The sequence below is a fragment of the Carica papaya genome, chromosome 6, assembly GCF_054855325.1.
Source record: "Carica papaya isolate Zhongbai chromosome 6, ASM5485532v1, whole genome shotgun sequence".
NCBI classification, from domain to species: Eukaryota; Viridiplantae; Streptophyta; class Magnoliopsida; order Brassicales; family Caricaceae; genus Carica; species Carica papaya.
In genome coordinates, this window is record NC_142314.1 from 27,351,079 (window position 1) to 27,376,115 (window position 25,037).

The 25,037-nt window shown below is 33.6% G+C and overlaps 1 protein-coding gene across 2 annotated transcripts; it reads left to right on the forward strand.

Moving 5' to 3' along the window:
- Window positions 1–980: 980 nt before the first annotated feature.
- On the forward strand, window positions 981–16,233 carry LOC110806918 (GTP-binding protein-like protein). Of its 2 annotated transcripts, none has more exons than XM_088222422.1 (10): window positions 981–1,174; window positions 1,543–1,596; window positions 2,887–3,060; window positions 8,927–8,998; window positions 12,823–12,882; window positions 14,065–14,174; window positions 14,390–14,689; window positions 15,216–15,407; window positions 15,735–15,786; window positions 15,886–16,233. In XM_088222422.1, the coding sequence occupies exons 1-10, from the start codon at window positions 1,133–1,135 to the stop codon at window positions 15,934–15,936; spliced, it is 1,107 nt and encodes a 368-aa protein (XP_088078548.1). In that variant the 5' UTR covers window positions 981–1,132; the 3' UTR covers window positions 15,937–16,233. The 2 variants fall into 2 exon arrangements, with proteins under 2 accessions (XP_088078548.1, XP_088078549.1); XM_088222423.1 differs by having other exon boundaries at window positions 983–1,178.
- The last annotated feature ends 8,804 nt before the right edge of the window (window positions 16,234–25,037 follow it).

Genomic DNA, 25,037 nt, shown 5'->3' on the forward strand with positions numbered 1-25,037 from the left:
TTTGGAAAGTTGGAGGGAAAAATTGAGAGAAAGATAGATTTTTTGAAAGTTGAATTGTAAAAGTAGAAGGCTTTTGGCTCTTTTCTCTCTAAGTTTGAGCCAAAGAAAAAGACAGAGAAATGAGATGGGAGAGTTTAAAGGATTTCAAGTTTTCTTTTTTACTTTCTTGTCTTATAATCTTTTTGACTAAAGAATGATGATTGAGAAAAAAAAAGAATACATTACAAGAGAGAAAAATAAGTACTTGATGTGTGATAAAAACATACCATTACAGGTGCTTAAAGATAATGGTGGAGATTGAGATAGTAAAACACAAAGAAAGGAGATTGTGGGAACCATGACGATGAAGATGGTGCATGGACAATCGTGATTTTAGTTTGAGCAAAAAGAGAGAAATTTGAAGTTGGCTTTTGTGTTCATAGTTCTACTAGTTTAAAAAAAAGTAGAAGCAAAAAGATTGGTTGGTTGTTGGGTACAATGAAATTGCTTGTTTTTTGGTAAAATTTTAGAGTTTTTTTTTTCTTTTAATTTATTTTTTGGTGTTGAAATAAATGGTAAAAGCAAAGGAAGACTTGAAAATAGTTGTAGAGAAGGGTGTGATTTCAATTTACGAGAGAAAATAGAGAAATTAGTATTTTAGATATCGAAAACAATTGAAACGGAAGAAAAAAAAAAAAGAGAGAAATTGTTGGTTTCTTTGGATTCCCAAACAAAAAATGGGCTATTTTAATTTTTTTGAAGTTAAAATTTGATGGTGTTTAGTGTTATTAAACATCTACGCAAAATCTATTGTAATATTGATCAAAATTCAAAAAATAAATTAGGTATTTGCTTAAAAGTAAATAGACAAATTAGATTTAACTCATTAATTACTTCTCAAAAATTATTGGGCCCAACTCGTAAGGCCCAATTTAGAGGAAAGAAGTTAGTAGAATCCCAGTTCCTGTTACAGTCCAATACCAGTCGAAATTGAAAATCTTCAGACTATAAAACCCTCCTTTATTGTTGCTTTCTTCTTCTTCGACTATCTTTGGTGTCATCCTGCATAAATCAATCGTTGCATCTCGATAACCGCTGTCGTTTGTCCTGACTCAACCTTCCTTCTTGCTAGCTTCTGGTTTCTCCTGCAACAATGGCGACTGTGATGCAAAAAATCAAAGACATTGAAGATGAAGCAAGTAACTTCCCTTAGTTGTTTTATTCTCCCAAATTTTAAATCTTCTATTCGATTTTTAGTTATCTTTTGGTTCTTTTTGCTTCTCTATAAGACGAAAGTGAAAATTGTGTCAATGGAAGTTCGGACCCCTTTCTAATTCCTCTGTCTATATTAAGTTATAGTTTAGTTGTTTATGAGATTTCTGAGTTAGTTCTTCATATTTCTCTGAAAATTAAGAAGCAGTAAATCGGGAAGGGAAATGCTTGTCAAAAGTTTGTTGCTTATAATTTTCGTGAGGTGTATAATATTTGTGCAACGTCATATACATTTCGAGGAATGAAGGTGTCTTTTCTCTCTTTTTTTTCCCCTATCTTTGTTGATTGCAGATGGCAAGGACTCAGAAGAACAAGGCCACAGCTCATCACCTGGGCTTGCTCAAGGTAAACGTCTAACTGCATCATGTTATCTGCACTAAATACAATCAAAGTGTATCAAGTAGTTTTGGCGTTCTTTTGGAAATTTAGACACGTATTTGTCTGCTCATCTTCATGCCAATATCCATATTATACACCTGGCGATTGCACCGTTTAGACTTTAGCAGCTGGGAGCATGTTAATAATGCTGTTGCTGTTGTGATTATCTTTTATGTCAACATTTTAGTTTGTTTTGCACTCCCTGCCTATGGATTTGCACCATCTTTTTTCTTATTGTGAATTATTTGGTTCGGTGTAAAATATCGTCAATTAAAGGAACAGGTTAATATTTATGTCTGGACTTGGTACTTGTGCATCTCTTATGTGCTGATATATATATTTTTTGAAATAAAATACATATATATTACATATATGACACCAAGGGGGTGCTGTCCCTGTACAAAAATATTTTCAAGTCCGTTAATACATTTAATACTCTCCCAAAATCATCGCGGTCATATACATCATGATCCAGAATTAGTGACTCAAAAGTATGTAACCACCGATCTCTAATTTTGCCAATATCCCTCACACACCCATTAAACGTTCTATTGTCCCTTTCTTTCCACACCACCCAAAAAATTGTTAAAGGAATTAAAGTAACAACCTTTGGTCTAATCCCAACCCTCCCCGAGCCCCAAGTTCATTTTTGACTGAGCCTCCAATGACCCAATTTATACCCAATAAGTTGTACACCATATGCCAAAGACTATAGATCACCGGGCACCAAAGGAGTAGATGATTGCAAGATTCAGTAGCTTCCATGCAAAGATAGCAACCATTGATTATAGTATTATTTCTCTAATTTATTTCTCATCTAATGTTATAAAACTGTGTTTTTGAGGATTCTATTAAATTTTTAATGAGATAAATGATCAATGAAAGACTTATCTTCAGATTACATATGAACAAGTAACTGCTAGATGAGAAAGCATCATAAATTTCCATGTTTATTCGGTATTATTTTGAGTTTAAAAACATTTTAATCAAAGTTACCAAATTTTCTTTCTGTTATGCAATTTCAAAGTGCACTTTTTTTTCAGCTGAACTATCTACGTTTTGGATTAGTAGTAGATGCAGTGTTTTTCATGTGTTACAAGGTTATATATGGATTTGTGTGTCCATCAGTACTCCATAATCGGAAGAGAGTCAAAATCATCTAATCTGTTGTGACCTTGATGCTTTCTTCCCTGAAAAATAAAAGTTTTGACTCTCTAAATTTCTATGATGGAGATTGTTTTTGCTATCTGGTTTTAGGCTAAACTGGCAAAGCTAAGGAGGGAACTTCTGACACCTACATCAAAAGGAGGCGGTGGTGCTGGAGAAGGATTTGATGTTACCAAAAGTGGAGATGCAAGAGTTGGTCTAGTAGGTTTTCCTTCGGTTGGGAAATCAACACTTTTGAACAAACTAACTGGAACTTTTTCTGAGGTAGCGCAGCTGCTTTTTTGGATCCTTTTTTCTAATGTTGCTTTATATGAATTTTTATCCAAATGGAGAATCCAATAAACAAATATATACGTTTCCTAGACTTGAATGTGAGTGTTAAGAAAGTCATTGAGTGGTAACCCTTTTTCTTTCTCTTTTACATTGTTTTGGTTGGATTTCTTCCCGGTTGTCATGGTATTCTATCAGGTTGTGGAGTGCTTGAACTTGTTTGGTCATTGATTCTTGAAGGGCTGGCACCACTTGCAAGACATCCTTGACAAAGATTTGGGTAGATATGCTTTCTTGACTTGGAGGAGTATCTTGAGTTTTTGCTTACCTTACTAGTCCTTTGTCTTGGCATTCCAATACAAAGGAAGACCCTAATATGGCAACAAGAAAAAGAGTTGATGTCATGCATGAGATGCATGTATGTATCATATTTGGTTGTTTCTCAAACACATGCAAGATCTTTTCGACCTAACCTCTGCAGCATACATATCAATAGATGGGCCTTACTATTGGGTTTTATTCTTATGCTTTATAATTGATACCAACAAGGAGTAATCTAAATCGACAACTTCATTCATAAGTAGAAAATAAACATGTTGAGTGGCTTTCTGCCTAGAAAAATCACCGTTATGTGTACAACAAGCATTTATTTCAAAAAAACAAGCATTTTGCTTGTAGTTGTGGGGTCGTCGGGTAGTAGAAGACGATACTACCTGGCCAAGTGCACTTGTCATACAATCATGTGCTTGTTGTAGACAAAAATGTATGTTTCAATTTTAGCTTCAGAAACGTGCGATAAAAGGCTACCCTCCTGAAAGTTTCTAAGTCATTATATGGGCTGAGTTTTCGATGTAATTAAATGGCGCTAGTTAGAGGTATGTGGGTCCTTTCCAAGCCCTCATAGGGAATCTATAGACACTCTTTTGTACCTTTTAGGATGTGATTGCGAATGATGAATACAGTTAGTGTTCTCCCAAACTTTAGTGAAATTGGGTTTCTCGACCATCAGGCTAATTAGAGAGAAAGTGCAAAGTATGTTAGTATTAGTGTTGCAAGGAAAATTTCTATGAGTAAAAGAAGAGCGGAACTTATTGTATTCAGAAGTAAAAGATTTGGATAGACATAGCTGAGCATAAGCCTACTGAGCTCAAAACTCTAGAAAGTACACAACTAACTCACAAACTGGAATAAGATTTCAAAGGAGCGACACCCAGAAGGTAGAGAATTATTGAAGTTAGATATCTGGATTCCTTGCAACGGACTAACTGAATTCCCACTGATGAATTTGAAAATTGGTTAAGATCTAGCGGAGGTGTTAGGACCCTAACCCTTCCAGTCCAATAATTGGTTTCCTACTTATAACCAAGCTTAACTAGCCAATCTTTACTCGATTTTTTCATATCCTAAGCATGCAATTTTATGATAGCAGTTAAATTACACATCACACAAGAATAGAACAGAACATGTCAGAAGGTAAATCTCTAAATCATATATATATTGTTGTTTTCATTTCATGATCTTATGTAAAAGAGAATTATCACCCTGAAAGATACTAAGAAAAGTAGAGGTAAATAAACTCATTGCGGTGATAAACTTTTCATTTCTTTTTGAGAAGTAATATAAGCATTCATTAAAAAACATCAAGAGGTACAACCCAAGTATAGACAAAAAAAATGACGTAGTCGATTCCAATAACGATCACTGGATATTCATTGAATTGAAGGTGGTAGATTCTCTTATTATGGAGTCAAGACAAGGGCTCAAGATTAATCTGTAAAATCTAAAGTTCTTTCAGGTAACTGCCTAGATGGTGATTCTTATGCATGTCAAGGTTTTGGGTGGTACAGTATCTTCTCTTCCTATTAGACATCCTGGTCTACCTAGATATTCATTGAATTGAGGATAAAATCAGCCATTGTCTTCAATCCCTGATAAGAGAACTACCTCCTCATTGGTGACTAAGGTTGCATCCAAAACTTCCCACCCAAAAGCATTATGCAAATCTACAGCAACATTCCCAAAAACCTAACCAAGCTTGCTGTTGACACTTTTGCAATCAGATTGTAAATGCACCCAACCCAACTTATTGTAAGAGTTACAAATAGTGGTGTCACCAAAGATATTAGGAATCAAGGTGGTGAAAGTGGAATTCAAACTTAGAAGAAATATCTTTTCTTGAAGAACTCGTCAAAAAAAATTGTTATAAGCCACATGGCTAGAATTGATCAATATATGGCTGCTAGAGTGAGTGATAGAGAGCTGTTGGGATGAGAGATAGCTGATGGGATGAAAAATGGCTGTTGGAACAGGTCATTTTGTTATTTTATTTAGTTATCTAGTTCTATTTAATGATATAATCAGTTATTAGGATTATGAATCACTGATTCACTTGTTACCTTCTGTTCAAGTAAGTGATGAGAGGGACCGCATTATCTGAAAATTAACGAAAAACAGAAGCTTCTCTGTCAAGTCCTACTATCAGTATTTGGTAAGCAAAAGGGGGATGGGGTTGATCAGTTTCCTGGGTCCCAGATTTGGAAAGCAAAGGCTCCACCTAAAATTGCTTTTTTTTGCATGTGAAGCGGATAGAGAATGTATTTGACTATTGATAAGCTGATGAGAAGGGGCAGAACTATGGTGAATGGATGCTATCTATGTAAACAAAATGCGGAAACCTGTAGCCATATTGTCCTTTGGTGCCTGGTGGTTTATAAGCTGTGGACCATGGTGTATAATCTTTTTGGCATCAAGTGGGTGATTGTTGGGTCGGTGAGGGAGGACTTATGGGCTTGGAAGGGGTTATGTAAAAAGAGAACTCAATTAAAACTTATCCCTTTAACTATTTTTTGGGTTATTTAGAAAGAGCCGAATAATAGAGTTTTTGATGGTATTGAGAGTGAGTTGACAAGAATTAGGGATAGGTGGTTGCACCTGTTTGGTTCAGTAATGCAGGTTATGACATGCATAGGTGAGGTGATTTTGAGAATGTTATAGATATCATTACTACGTTGTAAATATGATTGTATATTGGTGGTACCCCCTTGGTGCCTATTAATATACTTTTTATACCTTTTATTTTTTTAAAAATAATTAGTTATTAGGACAAATGTGATGGCATGACATTTGGCTGCTGTAATAGAGTTATTATTTTATTTATTTGCCTAGTTTTGTTCAATAATATATTTAGTCTCTAGGATGCGGGATAGTTAACTTTCAACTAGGGAAGTTATTATTCTTAGTAGCTGTTATTTATATTTGTATAAAGACAGAATAGCAATCTGAATAAAAGATATGTCAAAAATTTGTTTTCTAGTTTCTTAAGTGCTTTAACTTAGAAGATCTTTGGTTTTCTCTCAACGAGCCCATACTATTAATTAGAATCTCATATGGTGAACATATGCGTCCTTTACAAAAGTGATGCTGACTCTTGTAACCACATCCTGCTTTGGTGTCTGTTAACCTACAGTCTTTGGATTCTGATCTACGGTCTTATGGGCATCAATTGGGCTATGGCAGGTTTGGTGAAAAGTGAGTTAATGGCTTGGGAGAGGCTTTGCAAGAAGAATAGACCCTCTTGGCTAATTCCTTTGTCCGTCTTTATATTATTTGAAAAGAGAGAAACAATAAGGCTTTTAAGGGGAGGAAAGAGCAGATTGTCAATATTAGAGATAGGTGGTTTCATTATTTTAGTTCCATAGGTTTGGGACATAACTTAAATAGGATGGATGATTTTGGGGTCATCGTAGATATACTTATTGACATGTATTTTTTTTTTTTTTTGAATGGGTAGCACCCCCTTGGTGCCATTTACTTAATAAATTTCTTACACTTTTTATTTTTGTTTTCAAAAAAAGAATCCTATAACAAGATCCTTAGTAGGGACTATAATAAAAACACATAACTCTAAGTTACTTTGCAAGAAAAGCTATAGAGAAACTATCGGAGCCTAGGGTTCTATACCCTAAGAATTTATCATGGGAGCATTGATCTTCTCCTTTGAAAGTGGACTCTTAATCCACTCTCTATCCATTGAGCCACAGGATCAAAATCAAGATGATCAAAAGTAGCTTTCATTCCTCAGGCTCAGTGTAGAAATCAAGAAAGAAGTTCATCACATCTTCCTATAACTTGATGTCAACTTTGAAAACTTGCCCTCTCATATCCAACATCTCCACATAATTGTATCTCGTTTAATAAGAAGCTATGAAAGAATTTGGTGTTTTATCCTCTTTTTAAATCTACAAAGCCCTTGATCTCTGTCTCCAAGTAATTTCCTCCACGAGATATAAATTTGTATGTTCTACTCTAGTTCTCCTTCTTTCTTCCCTATTTCCATTGGACAAGTCTCTCCTAGTCTCTTTCTTATCCATCTCTTCCAGAGTAGATGATCTCCCTTTACATTGATAGCCGTAGAGTCATCCTTACTCAAAACTTTATCTTCTTTTTCACATGTTGAAGGTTCTTGGTGACTCTAAAATTGAAAACTGTCCACTCCCACCAACTCGGTACTAGCCTAAACCCTTAAACCTTCAACTACCAATTTCATATATGAAGGGATATGTGCCTCACCAAATGTCATCCCTCCTCCAAGCAGAAGGGAAAATGATCATAAGTAATTCTATGCAAGATATTCTTAAGTACTCGGGGCCAGCTCGTGGAATTGATCAATTTCCCTTTGGAATGATATGCTTTTATTTAAGGATTCATTCAAATATCTCTTTTTATTGGAAAGTATGCTGCAAAACAAATGTTAGCAAGACTTGGTAATGCTAGTAATGCTGTAGGAAAATAGTGGGTTTATGTGGGTTGTGTGCCAACGAAGTGGCTGACACATGATCATTTCTGCGGCACTACTCCTGTATTTGAAATTTTCTTTTCCAAGAAAAGAGTTCTGAAACCAAAACGGTTTAGAGGGAGTTTTTTTTCTTAAATAAAATAATTCCTCAAGGTGTTATTCAATCAATGTAAATTATTTTGGTTCGAGAGAGAACAATCTAGTATTCAACTAAGGGTTTTTTAATTTAGACAAGGTCTAGGCTAGTGATTGATTTGAGTATGTGTTTTTTTATAGAGCTTTGCTACAAATATTGCTTACCTCCTTCTGAAGAGAAGAGTTCTATTTATAGAGTTTTGGCATGGTTAGAAATTTCTTGAACAAGCTCTGACAGTTTAAGGCACTTTCTTTTCTGTTAGTGCCACTTAAGGCATTTTCCATTAATGTTTCTTCCTCTTTTGGATCTTTTCTTTTATTTATTTCCTGTACAGGTTTTTCCGCCTCTTTTTAGTCTCTTGTTAGTGTTTTTCAATTTTAGAAATGCCACCTTATGGGCCCTTGTCTGGGTCTTTTCTTCCTTTTCTTTTCATTTCCTTTCTCCCAGATTTTATCAATTTGGTCAATTGTTTCTGTAATAGGTGCATAGGTATGAGATGCCTGCACAACTACTAGGTGGTAGGAGCACACCTATCATGCCAAGTGTGCGCTTGTGCACATAGGGAAATGGTCTTGCTTCTTTAATCTCTTTTAGTGTGTGATGCATTATCTTTGTACTTATGTTTAGGATCTTGTATCTACTCCCCTCATCCAATATCAGGAGCGGCACTTGGTGTTTACTTTCACTGTCAACCTTTAGCTTTATGAGTCATCATTGGTTATTTTCTCTTTAGGCACCATGTGCAAAACACATTCTCTTTCAGTCTTATGTGTGCAAAATATGTGTTTACTAATGGATGAGTTATTTGTCTCATTTTCTCCATGGTGTGGCAAGGGTGGGGTGGGGATGGAATAAAACCTGTCAAAACAACACTTCTGCTCATTTATATTCTTCTGAAACTCAACTATTTTATATTTTGTGATGTACAGGTTGCATCCTATGAGTTCACGACCTTGACTTGCATTCCAGGAGTTATCATGTACAGAGGAGCCAAAATTCAGGTAAGATTAATGTCTTTTCCTAAGCCTTCTGGGTTTTTGGTGTTCAATGTGTGGTCATCACACCCTGATATCTGAAGCATGTTTTACTTCAATTGTGCGTACTGTATCTGATGATGAAATCTAAAAGAGGATGTTATTTCTAGAGAGGTTTATTTTATTTATGTAGTAAACATTAGAATCAAAGGCAGATACCTTTGTTGATATAGCTTCTGAATCCTGATTATCTGTTGGAAATTTCTTTCTTTTATTTTCATGCATGGTCTCAATTTTGTTAGTTTGATTTGAAGTACTAGTAGGAGAAATATATAATTAAGAATAATGCATGTTTGCATCTTTTCTTGTTCTGCCATCTACAATTTTGAGTTTTTTACTAAATTTAGAATCTGATGTGATTTCCTCTTTCACTGGCAATTAGGGACCTGAATTTATCTTGGGAGCTTCTGCATATTATTCTATTAAATGCTGGTTTAATCCTCTATGTGCCTGATTTTTGAAGGTTGGAATGCTAGAATATCCGAATGAAATATTTTGATTTAAAGTTGCTCCTCAGAGTTAAGTTTTCTAGGGGATAGATGCAGCTAGTTAGGTCATGTAGGCATGTAAGGTGAAAGGATCTTGAGTGTAAGGTAGCATTTGCTAACTCTAGTTTTATCAGACTGGACAAGACAAATAAGTTCATACTTGTCTTGGTAACAAAAATACAGGGCCAGGGCAGCACAGAATCACCTTTTGGTGGGATTATTTTCTTACCTGCCAAACCATGTAACAAATTTGTTTCTGAAAGAAGAACAAAAACAAAATTTCACTTCCCCTAAGATAGCTCTTTGGTCTCTATATCATCTCTTCTCTGAATCTCATCCCTACTCTCTCAAATTGAATGTGAGTTAATGTGGTAAAGTTGGAAGCTGTAGTTCATCATTTTAATAAGAATAATTATCAACAAATTAAGTTTGAACTAATTTTATGGTTAAAATGACATTATATTTTCAGGTAAATAATTTAATTATTGAAAGTTTTAAACTAAAAATAGTTACTTTTGTTTACTTTTTTTTTTTTTGAAAGAAAAAATTAGAATAAAATTAAAATGGCACCAAAGGGGGTACCGTCCATATACAAAAGAATTTACAGAGACGTAATGGTATCAATGACATCCTCAAAATCTTCATCCCTAATAATGTCATGCCCCAATATATAAGACCCAAAATACTTAAACCACCTATCTCTAAGTTTGTGTCTATCAACTTCTACACCCTTAAAAGCTCTATGATTTCTTTCTTTCCAAATGACCCGAATATAGGTACTTTTGTTTATTTATTAATAAAAATAATATATATTCCAAAAATTAAAGATTGATAATATATTTGTTTGAAAATTTGATTTTTTTTGAAAAATTATAAAAATTGATAATATTTTGAACTCAGGTAAACAAAACACTAAATTATATAAGGGATATAAGGACATAGAGGTAACTATGCGCTATTTCTTGTTCCATGCAATAGTTCAAGAATATAAACAGTACACACTTCTCATGTGTTGTCCAATGCATACCAAACACATGAGCTTTCTCTGTTAAATCCTATAAAGTCATGTGCTATCCTCTCAAGTCCTATACTATCTTTCAGTCAATTGCTACCTAAAAACAGGTATAGCTATTTTGACGTAAACATATAACCTCCATTTTAGTTATCTTATTTTGGTGGAGTAATGGAGGAAGATTCCGTACTGTCACTGTATTGCTTGATTATTTTGCTGTTAGTTTGTTTAGTTCATGTTTTTATGTGGGACTTTCCTTGTTTATGATCTTGTTTTCATGTAGTTGTGCTATATTGGTTTTTTATAGTTCTTTTTTTGTGCTATCATGATATTTTGCCTTGATATTTTGCCTACCTACGGATCAAGGATAAATTTATGGATTCCTAGATATCACTCCTAAGAACTATGATAAAAAATAAAATAAAAATACAAAAATACAAAAAGAATAACTATGAGTCATACCTAGGATCCCTCAAGCATCATAGTTTGGCTCTTTAACCATCACATTTAAGATATGACCGAACCATACTGCCAAGTTGCTGAGAAAACTGTTGTGATAATTGATTAACTCATGGTTCTCATGGTTTATCTATAAAATGAGCTAAGGTATTGATGTTGCTAATATAAAATCCTTACCTAACTATAGTAAGGAATTCTAATAGAAACCTAATGTACAAAATTATTCAGTCCTATGTTTGGTACCAAAAGTAAGTAACAGAACAGTCTGAAGTATAAAATATAATTTTAAAATACCAAATGTCCATGTATTTTTTTTTCTTATTTCTAAACTACCATTTGTCCCTTTACTCTCTACGTAAAGCTCATTTCTTTACTAATATTAATAGTTTAATATTTTTATTAAAAATTACTTTCAAAAATAAAAATTATTAATTTTTGTTTGAGTAATTTATTAATATGAATAGTTTAATGTTTTTGTAAAAAAATCAATTATCAAAAATAAAATGCTGTTTTTTCTGTAAATAATTTATTAAAACGAATAGTTTAATATTTTTGTAAGAAATTATTTATCAAACATTAAGTAATATCAAATTAAAGAGGATACTACTTAGTTTAACATATTTGTGTAGACATTAAAAATATGTTTTTATTAATGAAAAAATAAAAATTTAATACAATATAATGCAAATGGCATTGTAGTAATCACAATGTGCCTGTACAGTTTATTGATTACGAAACATTTAATAGGAAAAATTTGTATAGTTATATACACGAAATGCATCACTATATCTTGTCTTGTCTTGTCTTGTCTTGTCTTATACCATCTTTTTTAGTTTCATCCTTTATAGTTCCTTCATTTTTCAAAATGCTACCCTCTATCATCTATGCTGGTACAAGAAGTTGTAAATTAGCTAGAAACATAATTTCTAATCTATTTAAGGTTGGTTTGTCAAATTTATTCTTCATCTATCATTATCTTGTTATAGTTATAAATAGATCCATTGTATTTCAAAAATAAGAACATAATTCTTATGTAATTTTATGGTTGCAGAAATTTGAAAAGAAAACACAAGAGGTTCTTGTACACATTCAGTTCTTCTTACACTCTCATTGTTACTTTATCTTAATTGAGATCCTGATATTTCCTTGCAAATTTTCAACCAACTTTTTGTTGTAGTAGTCTTTTTTTATTATTTTGCAATCATATGGTTGCCACATAACACAATTCAACTAATATTTCTACTCCAAAAGGCATTTAACTGTCATTTAGTCTATTCAAAGATTGGGCTGAATTGACATATTTCTTCTCAAAAAAAGGATGGTGTTGTTATTTTTCAAATTAATAGCTCTAATTGTAATTATATCAAGATTTTAAAGATTATTGTGTACCTGATCCAATAAAAAGGTTTTTCCATTTTTTCTCTTTTTAAGGCACACTACCTGTAATGTTGATAAAGTTGAATGGCTTTGTTATGTATTTCCTTCATTTGGCATTAGAATGTATAGGATAATAATCTAAAGTGGAGTCATTAGATCAAATGTTGAAAGTATGCCCTGATTGATTAGATTAGTTATAGTGCTCTTCAATGAAAAAGAAGATTAGTTCCTAGTGTTCTATTCAATAACAACAGATCATTTTGTAGCTGTTCAATTTTTCCTACTAAAAGTATTCATTTATTGCCTGCTACATCACTTACAATATCATAGCCCCACTTCATTAATGCCTTCTATTTATAGATAATAATGCTTTTTCATTTATCTTTACTTTCCAAAATGAGGACCATTTTATAAGTGTTAATATCTCTAATATTTCTTTTGACTTTTACTGGCAGTTGTTAGATCTGCCTGGTATTATTGAGGGTGCCAAGGATGGAAAAGGTAGAGGAAGGCAGGTAAAGCATGACTCTATTTGCTCTAGCTTTTTCGTGAGGAATTTATTCTGTAAATGACATAAAGTTTAATTCACTTTACTGTGTTTGCACAAATTAATTTTTTTTGAAGTGTGGAGTAATATGCAAATTTACATTTTTATTTTTAGAATATGAATAAAAATGTGGATTTGCAAACAAATTGTAGCCTATACTGAGTGGAATGTTGGCTGATCAATTGCTTTTTGAAGTCAAACGTTATGCTATTACTTGTCACAGCGTATGAATCAAGATTGGCATACATGCTATAAAATTGTACCAAATGTTAACTAGAATGTAGATGTACCTTTGGGATATATAAAGTTATATAGATTTTGAAATTTATTTTGTGGCTTTAGCATCCAGGAATAATATGTATCAATACCATTGTTGTTGATGATTTTAGAATATGATTGGTAACTCTTTCGTTTTTCTGAATGTGATGATTGGTAATTCTTTGTTCAAAAAAAAAAAGCTAACATTGTATAACAAAATCCAGCATTCATTAAGATCTAGAATAGGTTTTCCACAATTAAGTTGATTAGTATGTCCTCTTACTTGGAGATAGGTGATCAAGAAATTCGTCTCTCTAAGAAAGTCACTCTCTATTCATGCCATCTTTTTTATTGAAAAATGGAAATGAATCCAGGACAATTTCATTACATAACTTAAAAGTAGAATTCTTCCTCTTTTTGATCTAGTTCCTTGACCGTACTGCTCTGACATGATACACTTATTACTTACTGGTTAACCAAGGTCCTCACATCAGATGGATGGCACCTGGAGGTCTTTTTCCTTTTGAAATAGGGCATAGAAGAATCAACATATTGACATTGGAAGGCCCAAAGGACATCTTCCCACATATCATTTCTAGAGCCAATGGGTTCATATGTCAAAAACCGGATTTTCTTTCAGCCATATTTTGGATGTTAATGCAATAAAGCTCCAGTACTACAAATGTGCACCCTCGATTTTGAAAACTGCTTATTTGTATTTTTTTAAAAAAATAAGAAAACTGCTTATTTGTTGAAACTTTTGATTTTTTGACAGTTGGATACTCCAAATTTGCAAGTCCAAAAGTTTATAAGATGCTTCAGTTTCTTGTTTATATCTGTTACGCTCATCTATTTAACTAACTTGTTGAATTTTCATGTCAATACATTCTAGGTTATCAGCACTGCTAGGACCTGCAATTGTATCTTAATAGTCCTTGATGCAATAAAGCCAATAACTCATAAACGTCTCATAGAGAAAGAACTTGAGGGTTTTGGAATAAGGTAAGAAGATGGTTATCTTTTATGAGAAATCATTTTCTAACGGGTATACATTGACTAATATAATTCATGGAATCATTTATGAATTGACCATAATAATTTTTTTTAAATAATGAATTTACCATAATAAAAATCTCTATTGATCTACTCATTGTTTCTCTTTGAAGATTTTCTTTGAAGTATTATGTGTTAATTGTTTGTTCATTTTCTAACAATAGGTTGAACAAGGAACTGCCAAATCTTACTTTCAGGAAGAAAGACAAAGGTGGTATTAATTTCACTTCCACAGTTGCCAACACACATCTTGACCTTGAAACTGTGAAGGCAATATGTAGCGAATACAGAATTCACAATGCTGATATCACTCTAAGATATGATGCAACTGCTGATGACCTCATCGATGTCATTGAAGGCAGTAGGATATATATGCCTTGCATCTATGTTATTAACAAAATCGATCAGATCACACTTGAAGAGCTAGAGATTTTGGATAAGCTTCCTCACTATTGTCCTGTGAGGTACGTTATTTCTTTATTTACTATTTTGATGGCCGATAATTATCATTCCTTGTTAACATTCTGCTTTCGACTTGTCTATAGATAAATAGTTGCAAAAGGTTGGGTGTGATTTTGTAAATAGTTGCAAAATTTATGATGAATGAGCCTGGGTAGGTTAAAAGATTCTGCCAGACTTTCTATTGCAGATTTAAAGTAAATGTAGACAAATAATTGCAAAGGTTTGATGTGATTTTGTTAAAATAATTGCAAATTTTATTATGAATGAACCAAGGTAGGTAAAAGGATAATTTTTTTTTCTGCCAAAGTTTCTATTGCACATTTAAAGTAAGTTGTGGACTACATCTGATATAACTTTGATTTTGTGTGCTTGGTGTCTGATAACTATGTTGGGTGTTAGATAGTCCATCCCATGTGACATGTTTGATTTATTGCTTTCTTTGCAATGTAAGTTGTTTCCAAGTTTTTTTGAGACCCTTTATCATTACACTGCTTATTTTTCCTGAAATCTGGTACGATTATTCTTCAGTGCTCACTTGGAGTGGAACCTTGATGGTCTTCTAGAGAAGATATGGGAATACCTTGACTTAACTAGAATATACACTAAACCAAAGGGGATGAATCCAGAATACGAAGACCCCGTTATTCTGTCTTCCAAGAGGAGGACAGTAGAAGACTTCTGTGAACGAATCCACAAGGACATGGTTAAACAATTCAAGTAGTGAGTAGCATCTTCTCAACTCCCATGATTCATAGTTTTGGTTCCTTGATCCAATGCCAGCAAGGTCCAATGCATTGTGGGAATCACTTCTAACATTTTATTTGATAGACTGAAGAAAAAATTACATTCAGTTACTGTTTCTTTCTACAAAGGTCTTGTCAGATAGGCCATATGTTGATCCTCTGTTATTTACTGCCTTTCTTGAGTTGTTAACAAGGGAGAATATTTGTACCTTTGCGAGCATTGTTTCTATTACATATTTGTTCAATCAGTTACTTATATTTTACATCATTTGTTTATTTACTTTCTCTCGGTATAATTATGCAGTGCACTTGTATGGGGGTCAAGCGTGAAACACAAGCCTCAAAGAGTTGGCAAGGTTAGTTCTACATGATTGGATGTATTAACCTTTATATATTTATGTATTCAAGTTAGAGTGCTGAATGGTTTAGATTTTTTGGTCTTTTATACACTCTAGGAGCATGAGCTTGAGGATGAAGATGTTGTTCAAATCATAAAAAAGGTGTGATTGGTTTTGGTAGTGGATCCGTCATAGTTCTCCAATATCAGAATCTTTGTCTCATGAAGCATTTTCAGGTAGAACAAAAGATAGCTTGATATGTAATTAAGCAATTTTCTGGTCAAGCTTTTCGTTTGTATTGTTTGCTTCACTGGAGACATGATAATTTTGTGTAAGATACTTGGAATGAGATTTGAAGAACTGGTTAGAATTATTTAAGAGAACTGTATTCTAGTGACTTTGAGTACTGTGTTTTCTTTTGTCTACCAAGCAATAATCATTAAATTTCTTGCAATTCTCATGCTATTTACTTCTCTCTTATTCTTCTCTCTAGTATAAAAGAAGAAAATCTATTGTGGATTCAATATGCTTACAGGAATCTTAGATAGTTTATAATAAACTCACGGCTACCTTTTGAAGCTAAATTAAAGTTCTCTGCGTAATATTTTGCATTGCACGGTTTGAAGGAGGCTTTCGAGTCCTCCAACTTTATTCCAGGATAATCTGTGGCTGGATGGATATTTGTTATATATAAATTTTTTTTTATATTTCAAAAGAAAAATTGTTAGATTTAAATATTTATGAAAGGAAAATTTACAGGGCAGCATTTAATAGAGATTTCCAATGTGGCACGGCCTATTTAAATACTCTCGTTCTTGTTTCATGTCATTTCTGTGGTAAAACTGTATTGTATCATGCCAGTACGTAGCATGGCATGTGCCATGCCATCTATATGCATGTCATGTTTTTCTGCTGTTTCGTCTCGTGTTGCATATTGGTTCAACATTGGCGTTATATGGTGTCCTCTCGTTATGTCACAATTACTTTCTGTGTTGTGTCAATAGTTTTTTTTCAGGTACTTTGCATATTATCATTATTATTTGTGAAGAAAAATAATTTCGATATGTAATACATGTTTTGCATTGAAATAAAAGAATTTGGCAGTACAACGAAAAAATTGAATGGAGTAAAACATATTGGAAATGAAATAAATTGGTAAAATGAGCTAATGCAAACTAGAACGAAGTGAACACTAAAAATAATAGGACAAAACAGAAAGAAAAGGTGTTCATACCAGTAATATGGGAGAAAAAATAACGAAAAGGCCAAATATAATGGAGAGGAAAAATTATGGCTTAGAGTAATGTATACATAATTATATGATATATATATATAAATTAATTTATAAACACATTCTTAAATGATGACGCATAAGAATGTACAATCAGACTCAAAATTATACCATCTTATTAAAGTGTAGAAAGTATTAATTATTATGTAACACTCTATACTGTAATTCTTGCTTATATCATTTTCATGCAGTAGACCCACAATATATATATATATATACAGGTCAAAATTTATCATATAATATCGTATCCCATGTTATATATACAGTAATTATATATACAGAACATGAGGTCAAAATTTAGAATTTAATAAAACAAAATGAAAATTTTTCGAATATGTACAAAATATACAAAATATAAATCTTTTTTACATATTCTACTCGTTTGACAATGGTTCTGATTCTTCTTTCTCATCTGAAAAATATCAGAGTGAAATTTAATGAGTTTCACCAACTCAATAAGTATTTTCATTCTCTCAATTCATTTAAAAGATTTAATGCAAAACATACAATATGAGACAAATACAATAGTAATGTTTCAATGCAAAATTCATTTATTATTTTCACCATTACACAAGTTTCTGATCGAATTTCTAAATTCTCTCAAATATCATATACAATTCTCAAATGTATATCTACATACTATCAAAAGAATATAGATACACTTGAATATCAATAATTATCTCGAAACATAATCACATACACACGAAAGATCATATATACACTCGAAATATCATTTTTAAGATTTCATCGCATGATGTCGTTTATGTCGTCATCGAGGAGAGACGAAATGTTTCAATGCAAAATTCATTTATTATTTTCACCATTACACAAGTTTCTGATCGAATTTCTAAATTCTCTCAAATATCATATACAATTCTCAAATGTATATCTACATACTATCAAAAGAATATAGATACACTTGAATATCAATAATTATCTCGAAACATAATCACATACACACGAAAGATCATATATACACTCGAAATATCATTTTTAAGATTTCATCGCATGATGTCGTTTATGTCGTCATCGAGGAGAGACGAAATGGATCCCCCTATTGCATGGATAACACACACACATAAATTTTCACAATGGCCACAACAAATACGTTTGTTAGGTGACCCACACTCACAAATACCTGTTTACATTTGGAATAAGTTTCTAACTCTATCCATGTGTAGGTTCATCATGCTCGCTGAACTCTAGCCACATATACACACTCCCCTCCTCGATTCAGACTAAACGAAAAAGGCATTCAGGGTCCAAACCCTAATCACTCACATCCTCTCATTTATGATTTCTCATTTATTTTACTCTTATTTTGTTTTATTTGAAATTTTATTTAAATTGATCGTTTCATCACCATAATTAATCTTTTTTATTTTTTATTCATTTTTTTATATTATTTGATTTTCTTTTTCAACTTTCCACTTAATTAATAATTTCTTTTTAGGTTTAAATCCATTTATCATCACAGGCAGAGTATTCCTTAGTCTTTGGGTTTGTTTTCTGGTTTCATCTCCTCATAAATTTCCAATAGCTTATCTTCACTGGTTATCTGTTCGAGTTCTCTTCTTCATCGAAAATTGGGTCAGTATCCGTTTGAATTTTAAAATATACATAAATTAATAAAATACATGCAATTTCAAAAATCTGAATCTAGGTTCAAAATCAGAAATACTTACACTATTATGCAACAATCTTCCCGGATCCGCCTGAACGTCTTAATTCCCTGTACGCACACGACACAAATTAATTAATATAATTTTAAATTTAATTGAATTTACGAGTTTTAATGACAATTTGACAGAATATCCAAAAATATCGAGATCCGTACCTGGGGAAGGCCTTTTGGCTTCCCGTTTGGCGGATCGGATTTCCATATATAAAGAAGACTTTTCAGCTTCCTGAATGGTGAATCTAGTCTCCATTCCCGAGGAAAACCCTTCGGCTTCCACGGGTGGGTTCGTTTCCCCATTCCTGAGAAAAGCTTCTCGGTTCCCACGTGGGTGGGTGACCCGGCCAAGCTCTCACGACCAGCTTGACACCAGCCCCACTCCACCGTCGCTCAACAGCCACTAAAAATACAAAAAAAAAGCTTTACCTTTCCAGCGTGGGGTGATTCGGCCTCGGTTTGGCTCCTAGTTGTCTTCTTGACCACCCCGCGACTCTCTAGCTTACTTGAGATTCAGATGATGATTTTTAAACTTACAAACTAAATAATGAACAAAAATAAAAAAGGATTGAAAGAAATAGGGGAAAAAAAACGAAAAGGACGAGCTTTTATCTCGATTACCTCAGTCTCCGCCATCACACGGCGTCTTAGACCAATTCTCTTCTTTCTTCTTCCTTTCAGCTCGGCTTCCACCGCTCTCTCCCCTTCGCCTCTCTCTTCTTCCCTTTTCTTCCCTCGCGGCGGCTGTTCTCGCCTCTCCCTTCCCTTTCCCACTTGGCCACTCTTTTTTTCTCCTTCCTCTTCTCATTCTCCGGCTTCCCTATTCATTTCCTCTCATTCTTTTTTCCTTTCGGCTTCCCCTGTGTGACAATCTCATCTCCTTCTCTCTCCCTGATCGGCTCCTCTCTCATTCTCCCTCTCTCTTTTCTGGCTACTCTCACAAATGAAGAAAAACCCTATTTTTTTTCTTTTTATACCCGTCCTCCTCAACTATTGGATCTCACAAGGTTTGATCTAGGTTGTTCATCTTCAATAAAACTTCAGATGTTGGATCGTTCAGACGGTTCGATCAGGATCATCTATTTTTTCTAATTTTCTTTGCCCCCTTCCACTTTTATTTATTTATAAATTTATCCTTTATTACATGTTTTTATTTAAATCCTTGAAATTAAATAAAAACCCAAAAATTTTAAAATCCATTTCATTTACATCCCAATCTCAATTTATTTATTTATTTACTCTTTTTATTTTATTTGGGGTTGGATGTTACAAATCTTCTCTCCTTACAAAAATTTGGTACTCTAAATTTGATATGTCTCTAAAGCAGGTGAGGAAATCGTGCACGTATTGATTCCTCAGTCTCTCAGGTAACTTTTGCTAGTGAATGATATCACCAGAACACTTTGACCATCAGAATAGTCTTGTTCCTTAATACTCATTCATGTTTATCCAATATGTCTATGGGCATCTCTTGATAAGATATATATTTCTCAATAAGAATCTCTACATACTGAATTACATGCGAAGGATCCAGATGATATTTGCGTAACATGGATACATGAAATATATCATGGACATTAGCCAACTCTGGTGGCAAAGTCAATCGGTAAACAGTAGTTCCAATTCTCTCCAATATTTCGAACAGTCCAATAAAGTGATGACTCAATTTTTGATTTCTTCCAAATCTTATAAGACCCTTCATTGGTGACACCTTTAAGAATACATGATCCCTTGTCTCAAATTTTAAGCCCCTTGTACGGTGGTCTGCATAACTCTTATGTTTAATCTTGGTGGTTTGAAGGTTTTTCTTCATTAGGATGATCTTTGATGTAGTTTTTTCAATTAATTCGAGTCCAATTAATTTTTTGTCTTCAATCTCTTCCCAACATACAGAAGATTTTACAAGGTCTACCACAAAGTGCTTTATATAGAGCTGCACTAATATTGATCTGATAGCTGTTATTATAGGAAAATTCGATCAATGGTAGATGGTCGTCCCAATTTCCTCCCATCTCTAGTGCACAAGCACTAAGCATATCTTCTAATATCTAGATGATTTTTTCTGTTTGGCCATCTATTTGTGGGTGAAATGTTATGCTAAAAGATAAGATGGTGTCTAAGGCTTGCTGAAGACTTATCCAAAACTTAGAGGTGAAACGAGTATCTCAATCTGAAACTACTGATACTGGAATTCCATGAAGTCTAATAACTTCCTTAATATATAACCTGATAAATTTATTTAAGGATTATGTAGTTTTTATTGATAGAAAATGGGCTGACTTCATTAATCAGTCCACTATCACTCAAATAGTATCCTGGTTTAATCTAGTTCTAGGCAAACCCATCACAAAGTTCATAGTAATGTGTTTCCATTTCTATTCTGGGATTAGTAGAGGTCGGAGTAATCCCTCTGCTTTTGATGTTTGGCTTTAATCCTCTGACATGTAAGATATTTACTAATAAATTCAGAGATGTCTTTCTTCATCTTATTCCACCAATACCGAGGTCGTAAATCTCGATACATTTTAGTGATGTTTGGGTGTATGATAAACCTAGAATTACGTGCTTCCACTAAGATGAGTCTTTTCAAGTTGTGGTCATCAGGAATGTACAATCTTCCTCTAAATCGAAGCAACTCATCATCATGAACTCTGAAGCAGGTCTTAAACTCTGTTCAACTTCTTTCTTCAAGGTTCCTATAGTAGAGTCAGTTTCTTGAGCATTTTTAATTTTCTGAATCAATACTGCCTCAATTCTCAAGCTGATTATATACATTCCCCATTTGTGAACACCCCATTGTAATTCCTGTAAGGTCTCTAGAGTCTTGCATTCAGAAGCTATTAGTTTTGTGATCATGTCGGAGGTGCTGTATCTTAGTGTATCAGCCACCACATTTCCTTTTCTTGGATGGTATGATATTTTGTAATCGTAGTCCTTAAGAAGATTCATCTATCTACGTCGACGCATGTTCAATTCTCTCTGCGTGAAGAAATATTTAAGACTCTTATGATCAGTATAAATATCAAAATCTCTCCGTACAGATAATGACACTAGATCTTAAGGGCATGTACACTTGTAGCTAATTCCAAGTCATGAGTCGGGTAATTTAGTTCATGGTTTTTCAATTATCTTGACCCATAGGTGATGACTCTATTATTTTGCATTAACACACATCCTAAACCTTGACTTGACACGCAAGTATACATTGCATAACCCTCTGATCCACTTGGTAGGGTTAATACTAGAGCTATCATAAATCAATTTTTGAGTTCTCTGAAGTTATTCTCACAGTCTGATGTTCATTTAAACTTATATCCTTTTTAGTAAGCTGGTTAAGAGAGGTTGTAATATTAAAGAATCATTTCACAAATCGGCGGTAGTACCTAGCCATACCTAGAAATTTACGAACACCTTTTCGCGGTAGTGGGACATTTCAATCCCATGATAGGCTCAACTTTTGCTAGATCCACAGCTACTCCATTATTAGAAATCACATGACCTAAAAAAGCGATCTGTTCAAGTCAGAATGCACACTTACTCCATTTTGCATATAACCTTGCGTTCGTAAGGGTTTCCAGAACTCGTCTTAAGTGTTCTACATGTTCTTCTGACTCTTTGAATAAATCAATATATCATCAATAAATACAATAACAAACTGATCTAACCATGGCTCAAATATCCAATTCATCATATCTATAAATATTGTCGGGGCATTCATCAACCTAAAAGGTAAGACTAGAACTCGTAATGGCCATATCTGGTTCAAAATGCGGTCTTTAAAATATCTTCAGGTTTAATTTTCAGTTGATGGTAACCAAATCGTAAATCAATCTTGGAAAAGACCTGGACCCCTTACAATTGATCAAAACGATCATCAGTCCTAGACAAAGGATATTTGTTCTTGATTGTGACCCAATTGAGTTATCTATAATCAATGTACATTCGCTTGGTTCCATCCTTCTTATTTGCAAATATCATAGGAGCACCCCAAGGAGAAACACTAGGGTGAACGAATCATTTCTCTCGGAGTTTTATTAATTGTTTCTTTAATTTTTTCATTTCAACTCTTACCAATCTATAAGGAGCAATAGAGATAGGTTGAATACCTGGTTGTAGATCAATAGAAAATTCTGTTTCATGGTCCGGGAGTAACCCTAGAAGTTCCTCAGGAAATACATCTTGGTACTCTTGAACCAGCAACACATCATAAAAATAAATCTTCTTATTTTTATCACCTACCACATCAACCTCTACATGTTAGATTTAATAAGTTGTACAACTTAAATAACTATAATATATTGTAAATGACACCATTCACTTACGAAGTAGAAGTCTCTTCATTAGGAATATTAAATACAATCTTCTTGTTACGATAGTCTAAAGTCACATAGTGAGCTGCTAGCCAATCCATTCCTATAATTACATCAAAATTCTCTACATCTAAAAGTACCAAGTCTATCTTTAGTTCCCTACCAGCTATCTCTAATGTACAATTTTTATAGATAACATTAGAAACTAATACACTCGTGTCTGGTGTAGATATCATCAAAATATTCTTCAAATAAATAGGTGTAACACCCAATCATGGTGCAAAAATGTGTGACACGAATAAGTGTGTAGAACCAGGATCTATTAACACCCTAGCTAAGTTCTTAAAGACAAGATAGATACCTTGGATGACGTCTGGGTTTTCTTCAACATCTGATGCAGTAAGGGTGTACACTCGTCTCTGTCTTGGAGCTTATGTCTGTTCCTTCATAAGTGGGCAGTTGCGAATCAAATGTTGTTGGCTACCCCACTTGAAACAACATCGAGTGACACGATGACACGATTGATTACCATGATTCTTTCCACAAGTACGATAGGTCAGTGCCTTTTCAGGAGCTAATGATAATTTGGAAGATATCTCTGTTACAATTCTAAGCCTTTTATCTTGTGAACCAGACCCTGGAGTTGGCCTTCTTGAAGGCATAGGGGGTCTAAAACTGTCTGCTCCTGAGGATGAGCCCCTAAGTCTGCTTTCTACTATCTTTGCATTTGCTAAGACTTCATCATAAGTATTCAGTTCAAGAACTGCAAGAGGATCCTGAATCTCTGGGCGTAGCCCTTATTGAAATTTTCTTGTCCTCTATCCTTCATCAATCAGAATTACTGGAGCAAAATGAGTCAATTCAGTGAATCTCCAAGCATACTTAACTACTGACAAGTTCCCCTGAGTTAACTACATAAATTCTAATTCCTTCTGATGTTGAAGTCGTGCAGGAAAGTATTCACCGCTGAACGCCCCTCGAAACCTTTCCCATATGATGGGAATAGGTAAAGTAGTATGTCTGAATTCTCACCAATGATCAGCTTCACCTATAAGTAGATATGTTGCCAGGATCACTTTTTGCTTAGAAAATTGCCCCCAAAACTCGAAATGTCTTTTCAACTACTTTCAACCATCCTTCAGCTTCAATGAAATTCTTTGTACTAACAAAGGTAGGAGGATTAAGTTTCATAAACTTCCTATGACAATCTGGATCCATAACGATTGGTTTTGGATTGTATGGAATCGGTACTGAGAGAGGACCAGGTATCCCTTCCCTAGGCTGATTAACAAGCTCTTCTACCATGTTATGTAACCGATCAATGTGTTCCTGTAAGGACATATAATCGGGATGTTGCCCCATTGGAGTTCGTCCACGTCTCATCTTATAACCCCACATTTAAAAAAGAATGAATTAGAACATTCATACTCTTCAATATCCTAAAAGTTACAAAAAATCACATTTAAACTCTAAAACCTCATGCACAAGGGATGATTCTAAGAACGTGGGCTTTGATACCACCTGTAACACCCCACAATTAATATGAGGCGCAATTCTTGCTCATGTCATTTTCATGCAGTGGGCTTACAAAATATACATATACACATGTTAAAATTTATCATATAATCTAGCATTCCATGTGATATATACAGTAATTATATATACAAAATATGAGGTCAAAATTTAGAGTTTAACAAAACAAAAAGAAAATTTCTCAAATATGCACAAAATATACAAAATAGGAACCTTTTTTTACAGGTTCTACTTGTTTGGCAGCGGTTCTGACTCTTCTTTCTCATCTGAAAAATATCATAGTGAAATTTAATGAGTTTCACTAACTCAATAAGTATTTCTGTTCTCTCAACCCATATAAGATTAATGCAAAATACAAAATATGAGAAAAATACAATAATGATGTTTCAATGCAAAATTCATTTATTATTTTCACTATTTTACATGTTTCTGATCGAATTTATGAATTCTCTCAAATATC